Source organism: Setaria italica, chromosome VI, assembly GCF_000263155.2.
Source record: "Setaria italica strain Yugu1 chromosome VI, Setaria_italica_v2.0, whole genome shotgun sequence".
Classification (NCBI taxonomy): Eukaryota; Viridiplantae; Streptophyta; class Magnoliopsida; order Poales; family Poaceae; genus Setaria; species Setaria italica.
This window is the reverse complement of record NC_028455.1, coordinates 35,129,754-35,136,911: the sequence shown is the minus strand read 5'-3', so window position 1 is coordinate 35,136,911 and position 7,158 is coordinate 35,129,754. Positions and strand designations below refer to the sequence as shown.

At 47.3% G+C, this 7,158-nt stretch overlaps 3 protein-coding genes across 3 annotated transcripts; all 3 read right to left on the bottom strand.

Annotated features, from left to right (window-relative positions):
* Positions 1-2,988: 2,988 nt before the first annotated feature.
* LOC101781406 lies at positions 2,989-3,928 on the bottom strand. Its single transcript, XM_022827421.1, has one exon. The coding sequence runs from the start codon at positions 3,840-3,842 to the stop codon at positions 3,132-3,134; it is 711 nt and encodes a 236-aa protein (XP_022683156.1). The 5' UTR covers positions 3,843-3,928; the 3' UTR covers positions 2,989-3,131.
* Positions 3,929-4,861: 933 nt separating this feature from the next.
* Positions 4,862-5,572, bottom strand: LOC111257732. The gene has a single exon (XM_022827809.1). The coding sequence runs from the start codon at positions 5,570-5,572 to the stop codon at positions 4,862-4,864; it is 711 nt and encodes a 236-aa protein (XP_022683544.1).
* Positions 5,573-5,635: 63 nt separating this feature from the next.
* On the bottom strand, positions 5,636-6,598 carry LOC105914620. Its single transcript, XM_012846904.1, has 2 exons — positions 6,257-6,598; positions 5,636-5,683 (listed from the first exon to the last, which is right to left on the bottom strand). Exons 1-2 carry the CDS (start codon positions 6,596-6,598, stop codon positions 5,636-5,638), a joined length of 390 nt encoding a protein of 129 aa, XP_012702358.1.
* Positions 6,599-7,158: the final 560 nt, after the last annotated feature.

Genomic DNA, 7,158 nt, shown 5'->3' with positions numbered 1-7,158 from the left:
TCCATGAGTGAAGACCCGGGGGCTGGCAGGAAGGAGGCGTTGCCTGTCATTTGATCTACCGAGTACCATACCTGCTTCGTGTAGCTGTAAGTGGCAAGCAGATGATCAGAGGTCTCGGGCTCCTAGCAACAAAGATAGCACTCGTCCCAGTTCTGTAGCCCATGTTTCTTACGGCGAGCCGAGGTCCATAATCGTTGCATCATAGCAAGCCACATGAAAAGCTTAACTCGAAGGGGGGCCCAAGCTCGCCAGATACAACCAAATGCCGGGGATTTTACTGACCCAATGAAGAAGAAGTTGTAGGCCGACCTAGCGGAGTATGTTCCTGAATTCTCCCAACGCCACGAGATCGTGTCGATTGCTCCTTCCTGGAGCTGGACCTCAGATACAGCGTGCCATAGCTGGACGTATTGCGAGATTGCAGCCACTGTTAGGCGTCCGGCAATGTCCCGGATCCATCTTTTCCCCTGAAGTGCAGCCGCCACAGATCTTGTTTTTCTGATTTTTGGCTGTACCATGAGACACAGCTCAGGAGCTAAAATGCAGGGAGAAAGGTTGCCAAGCCAGCAGTCATCCCAGAAGAGTGCAATGTTCCCGTTGCCCAAGTGTACACGGGTGGAAATTTGGAAGATTTTATGCAAGGTGTGATTGTTGTCCAGTGTATTGGCTAGGTACTTCCATGGCCGCTGATCATCAGTCCTCTTGAACCACAGGCAGCGCAAACGGAGGGTCAGCGATGCCATTCTGAGGTCCTGAATACCTAGATCACCCACAAGTTTAGGACGGCATGCAATTGGCCAGGCCACTGCACATTGCCCTCCATTGGCAGCCTGCTTTCCTGCTCACAGAAAGCCTTTTCGGAGTTTGTCAATTTCATGGAATACCCAGGCCGGGATGTCAAGGGAGATTAGATTGTAGGTGCAGGTCGCTGTCAGGACTGATTGGACCACGGTTAGCCTCCCCGCCTTGTTCATGAGTTGAGCCTTCCAGCTAGGGATTTTACCGGCCACTTTGTCAATCAATGGTTGGAAATGGGTCTTTCTCAAGCGCCGAAGCTATAGGGGCATGCCAAGATACTGTATGGGAAACCCTACCACTTGAGCAGGGAAAATACCTCTGATTCTCTCAATTTGCTGATCACTGCAAGCAATTGGAGCGATGGAGCACTTCTGCAGATTTGTACGCCGCCCAGAAGCCGCCCAGAAGCATTGCCGAAGAAGTCAAGAATCCCTTTAATGGCGATGGCATCCTGGGCCACTGGCCTAGCAAATATTATCACGTCGTCAGCGTATAAAGAGCACTGATGGCAGATGGCGTTATCAGCCGGGTGGGAGACGACTCCCTGCTCTGCCGCCCTCCTGAGGAGCCGGTGCAGCACTTCCATGACGAGAATGAAAAGCATTGGCGAAAGTGGATCGCCTTGTCGCAGCCCTCTAGCATTGCGTATTGACCGACCTGGGGAACCATTTAGCAGTATTCTAGTGGTGGCCGAGGACATGAGCACAGAGATCCAGTCCCTCCACTTAGTCCTAAATCCTCTCGCCTGTAGAACTTGCAGGAGAAATGGCCAGCAGACTGTGTCGAATGCCTTTGAGATGTCAAGCTTAATTAGAAGGCTGGGCTTACGTTTTCGGTGCAAGGTTTTCGCAGCTAGCTCCACAAACTTGAAGTTATCATGGATTGACCGTCGCTTGACGAACGCGCTCTGGTTCATGTCCACCAGGTTGTGCAGCTCCTGACCAAGCCGGTTAGCAAGCAGCTTCGCCACAAGCTTCGCGAAAGTGTGAACAAGGCTAATAGGTCTGTAATCGGCCGGGGACACCGCGTCTTGCCTTTTCGGTATCAGTGTGATAAGAGAGCTGTTCAGGCGGCCAAATTGGACGCATGCCCCATGGTAGAGCGCGTCAAAACATGCAAGAACGTCTCTCTTGATCACCGGCCAGGCTGCTCTGTAAAACTCCGCCGTGAAGCCATCCGGCCCGGGGGCGCGCTCATTTGGTAGCTCAACAATAGTTCTCCAGACCTCCTGCTCAGGGAATGGTGCATCCAGGTGATTGAGGTCGACTGGGTGCAGACTTAGGTCGATGGCATCTGTTCTTGACGATGGTGTTCCGAGGATCATCCCAAAGTAGTTGAATAGGAGCAGTTCCTTCTCGTCGTGTGTGATTGCAGTGACGCCCTCATGCTCAAGCCTGGCAATGTGCTTCTTTCTTGTGCGGTGGCTTGCATGTATATGGAAAAGTTTAGTGTTGGCGTCACCCTCCTTCAGGAACACAAGCCTAGAGCGTTGGCGTGCTATGGTGCGCTCGAGAGAAGAAAGATCAAGGATTTTGCATTTGAGCTGACTCCTTAAACTGGACTCATCCTGCGATAAGGACCGATATTCCTGCACCCTATCCAGCCACAAGACCAGGGCTCTGGCAATCATGAGCTGCGCTTTGACCTCCCCCACTTTCCTACTACTCCATTTTGGTTCTTTACTTCGAACAGCTGGCGTTATCTTATCATTCATCCCAACTGCTGATCCATGAATTGGTTCTGCTCGATTGGTGTTACTCCATTACGAATAACAAGGGGAAGCACTGTAATTTTGGATGCCGGGAAAGTTGCCGCGCATGGTGCATATCGCGCTTGCAATTTGGGCGATTGAACAAACCCAATAATGCTAAACCGCCTAATCACACGGTGATGCCTCGTGGGGCGGAGCTGGCGTGCCAGCGTGATCCGCGCAGCAAGGGGATGGGGTGCTTATTGCGGGGCTAAACAAGTGCGGGTAACATGGCCACTTTGGAAATCAAAGCGAGATGCACATGCTTTTGAGAAATTTAGACCCACTGACCTTTAGGTAGTGGAAGTTAGTGGGTGGCCACTGACCAGAGCATTATTGCTGGTAATCATGTAGTTAGCGTAATTACGTTTTGTGCTCAACTCAAAAAGATGAAACTGCTACTGAAATCAGAAACATGTATAGACTGTTGGACAGGAAAGTTTGTCTGGATCAAAATTGTTTTCTTCAATTTCACTACTTTCTCTGTACATTTACAGGTACTGTACATGTGTGAGGATTGGCAGATCCTTTAAAATGCGGAGGCCAATCGCAGGATGTTAGAGTGTCTAAACTTGAGGAGAATCTATGAGCTAAGGATGTTTAGGATAGCAACTCTGCTCTGGATCATCCTCCTGAACAGTTGTTCTGCTCCATGCTCAAGATCTCCAATGATGCACTCTAACGCCTGCAACTGCTCCTCCTTGCAAACAACCACGTTTCTCTTCTGGAATGCTTTGGAGACAAGAGACCTCTTGGGCATCACCCCTTGCTTGGATACGAGGCGCAGTGCTAACTCAAGAAGAGAGGCGGCGACCAATCTAGCCTTGAGCAATAGCCTGACCAGCTTGCACTCGTTAGAGGTAGGCTTTTTGCTAGTCTTCTTGGATTGCTTCTGCGCCTTCTTGACCAAGCGGATGTATGAAAGGACCTTGGCCTGAGTGTTTGAATCGTCTCCCCTTCTGAGGACCACCAGCAGATCTTGGATGGTGGTCTTCAGCTCGGCAAAGTTCTCTTGCATGGCATTGCAGAGATCGATTATCTCGAGAGAACTTTCCATTTCCTCGTCCAACTCCTTCCTTTGCTGGATGGAGCAAACTTGGTTGCTAGGCAAGTGGATGATCTCCTCGATGTGGCTGTAGACATCTCCAAGCCTCCTCAAACCATCGCATGCTGACTCGATGGTTGCAGAAGGGGAAGAGGTGCTTGCCTCCAGGCTTTGCAGCTCGGCTTCGACTTCAGCTTCATTGGAGAGCCTCTTAGATGGCAGGCTAACTGATCGTAGATGGAAAGCCATTGTTTGTATTGGAGTATCTGAGGTTTGAAGACTTGAGGTGTTGAGGATGATAGAAGAAACTTTGGTTTGATGTGTCTATCCCTTCTTGAAGGCCTATTTATACACCAGAAGCAGCTAAGAGAGCATCTTTTGGGTGGTAGACAGAGGGAATCGTGCCATTTCATTTTCAAGATGCTGTCTGCTGTGGTTTCAGGACAGTGCTGCAGAATTGCCACACCATCAAGGTTTTCCACGTGATTTATGTTACTCTGGACCACCAGGCAGCAGACATTTTGAAAATGGGAGTGACACTCTGTCATGTTCCAATTATTGGTAGCAAGAATCTGCATTCATTCTTGGTATTGCTGCGGGTCTTGAAATAGTGCAGGTAAGTGTTTAACAGGTTGTTAACTGGATATTATTGGTGGTATATCCGTATATGTATCAGTATGATTATTGTTATTTAGTGAAAATGCAGATGCTTTACTTGGTTACAATCACGCTAATCACACAGTTATAGCTTGTGCTTTCGTCTATTGAGCTGGCATGTTTCAGCTGCATAGAGCAGAGTAGGACCCATTATGGAAGGATTGTGCACATGAGGCAAATGTGAGTACCATGACATTTGCAAACTAGTTAAGGCCATGTGGCCCATAACCAAGACATCAATCTTTTTTAGCGGCAGTATTGTCTAGTTTTTGCTGCACCAAAAACCTAACTGAACAGGAAATGCCCTCAATATTTGAGGTTAAATATATTTGTTGCTTGTAAAGGACGATATACTCCAAGCACACAGCTTTTCTTAGACATGCGTGTAGAGGACGATATAGCAAGTGATGTAGTTAGCATATTAATGATATCACAGGCATGCATAAATGGTGAAATTCACGACATGAACTTTGGCAAAGAAATTTCTATATTTTGATTCATTGAATTTTTCTGTACATATCCGCAAGTATACATACTGCAAAACTGTTCTAATGATTGACTAATCCTTTAAAAGTTGGATGCCAATCACAGGGGTTTATAACTAGGGGCATCTATGAGCCAAGAGTATTCAGAAGAGAAACTCTGCACTGGACCAATCTCCTGAACAGAAGATCCGCTCCGCTCTCAAGATCTTTGATACTGCAATCTAATGCCTGCAATTGCTCCTCTTCGCACACTACTTTTCCTTTCTGGAATGTTTTGGAGATAAGAGACCTTTTGGGCATCTCGATTTGCTTACACAAGAGGCACGATGTGTATTGAAGCACTGAGGTAGTGATCGATCTTGCTTCTGCTAGTAGCTTGATCACCTTGCAATCCTTCTCATCAGTAGTCTTTTTGCAGACATTCTTGAACTGTTTGTGCACCTTCTTTGTTATCTGGATGCATGCCTTGAGTTGAGCAGCTGCATCATCTTCTCTTTTGAGAGAAAAGAGCAGTTCTTGTACTTTCATCTTCAGCTCGATGAAGCTTTCATGCATGGCACTGCAGAGGTCAAGCAACACAAGTGACCGCCCAAGCTCTTCCTCCACTGCCTTCCTTTGCAGGGTTTGGCAGAGGTTGATTTGGTTGCTTGGCGTGCACATCACCTCCTCAATTTTGCTGTAGAGGCTTCCAAGCCTCCGCAAACTGTCACACATCATGTCAATGGTTGCTGATGATGAAGCCATGGTTGTCTTCAGGCTCTGCAGCTGCTGCTCGACTTCAGATTTGTTTGAGCGAGGGCTAGAAGGCAAACTTGCAGATCTCAGATGGGACGCCATTGCTCAAAGTTGAAACAATGATGCTGTTTAATGTTTATGGAGAACTGGAAATGGAAGAGAGGATTAGGCAAGGCAAGCTGCAGTTTGTTGCTGCTCAACCCAGGCTTCTCTCTATATATAACAGAATGCAGAAGCAATGGCATGAATAAAGCAAACGACAGATAGAATCTTTTCCACTACCCTCCATATGCCGTGCACCGGTGTTAAGTGACGGAAGTCCAGACAAGTTGTTATGCACCTGCATTTTAATATTGCAACAAATGTTATGAGTGAGGTTATGTGCCTGGCATGTCTTAATTAGCGGCAACAGCCACTCTGCATGAGGATTTGCGATCTGGATAAGAGTCATGAAGAGGAAGAAGGGAAGAACTGTAGTCTTAGTGTTGATTGAGAGGAATGGTTTGTATTGTCTGCTGATAATTCAACCTCACGATGTTCTATGTTTCCACTACTCGTGCAGCATCGCTCTCTAGAACAGAAGCTCCTGAACAGAAGCTCGGCTCCGCTCTCTAGATCTCTGATACTGCACTCTAATGCCTGCAATTGCTCCTCTTCACACACTAATTTTCTCTTCTGGAATGTTTTGGAGATAACAGATCGCCTGGGCATCTCAAATTGCTTTGACAAGAGGCGCGATGTGAATTCGAGCAGCGAGGTAGTGATCAGTCTTGCTTCTTCCAGTACCTTCGCCACCTTGCAATCCTTCTCATCAGAAGTAGTCTTTTTGCAGACCTTCTTGAACTGTTTGTGTGCCTTCTTGGTCAGCTGGATGTATGCCTTGACTTGAGCAGCTGCATCATCTCCTCTTTTAAGAGACAGGAGCAGTTCTTGTACAGTCATCTTCAGGTTGGCGAAGCTTTCCTGCATGATGTTGTAGAGGTCAAGCAAGACGAATGACCGTTCGAGCTCTTCCTCCACTGCCTTCCTTTGCAGGGTTTGGCAGAGGCTAACTTGGTTGCTCGGTGTGCACATCATCTCCTCAATGCCGTTGAAGATGCTTATAAGCCTCTTCAAACCATTGCACATCGTTTCAATGGTTGCTGAGTGTGATGAGGATGATTGTCTTCATGCTCTCAAGCTGCTGCTCAACTTCGGCTTTGTTTGAGCGAGGGCTAGAAGGCAGACTTGAGGATCTCAGGTGGGAATCCATGCTTGGGGTTGAAGTTTTGATGTAATATATGGAGAAGTGGAGATGGAAGGGAAGTTTAGGCAAGAGAAGCTGCAGTTTGTTGATGCTCGACCTTGGCTTCTCCCTTTATATAACAGAGCTGCAAAAGCAATGGCATGGACAGAGTAAATGACAGAAGGAACCTTGGTCACCACACCCTCCATATGCCGTGCACTGTTGATAAGCGATGTGTTGAGGTGCATAGCCCCGAAGTACAGACAAATTGTTAAGCACCTGCAGTTTAATACTGCAACAAACGTTAATGAGTGAGCTTATCGATCTGGCATGTCTGAATTATTAGTGACAATTCACTCGACACGAGGGTTTACATTACTTTCAGATCTAGATATGAGATCATGAAGGAAGAAGGGAAGAACTGTAGTTTTGGTGTTTATTGGGAGGAATGATTTGTCTACTC

Excerpts from the sequence above, each read along its gene's own strand:
- LOC105914620 (XM_012846904.1), bottom strand. The coding sequence starts at position 6,598 with ATGTGCAATGGTTTGAAGAGGCTTATAAGCATCTTCAACGGCATTGAG. Across the intron at positions 5,684-6,256 it reads AGGATTGCAAGGTGGCGAAG|AGAGAAGCCTGGGTTGAGCA; the intron begins GTACTGGAAGAA and ends TGTTATATATAG.
- LOC101781406 (XM_022827421.1), bottom strand. The coding sequence starts at position 3,842 with ATGGCTTTCCATCTACGATCAGTTAGCCTGCCATCTAAGAGGCTCTCC.
- LOC111257732 (XM_022827809.1), bottom strand. The coding sequence starts at position 5,572 with ATGGCGTCCCATCTGAGATCTGCAAGTTTGCCTTCTAGCCCTCGCTCA.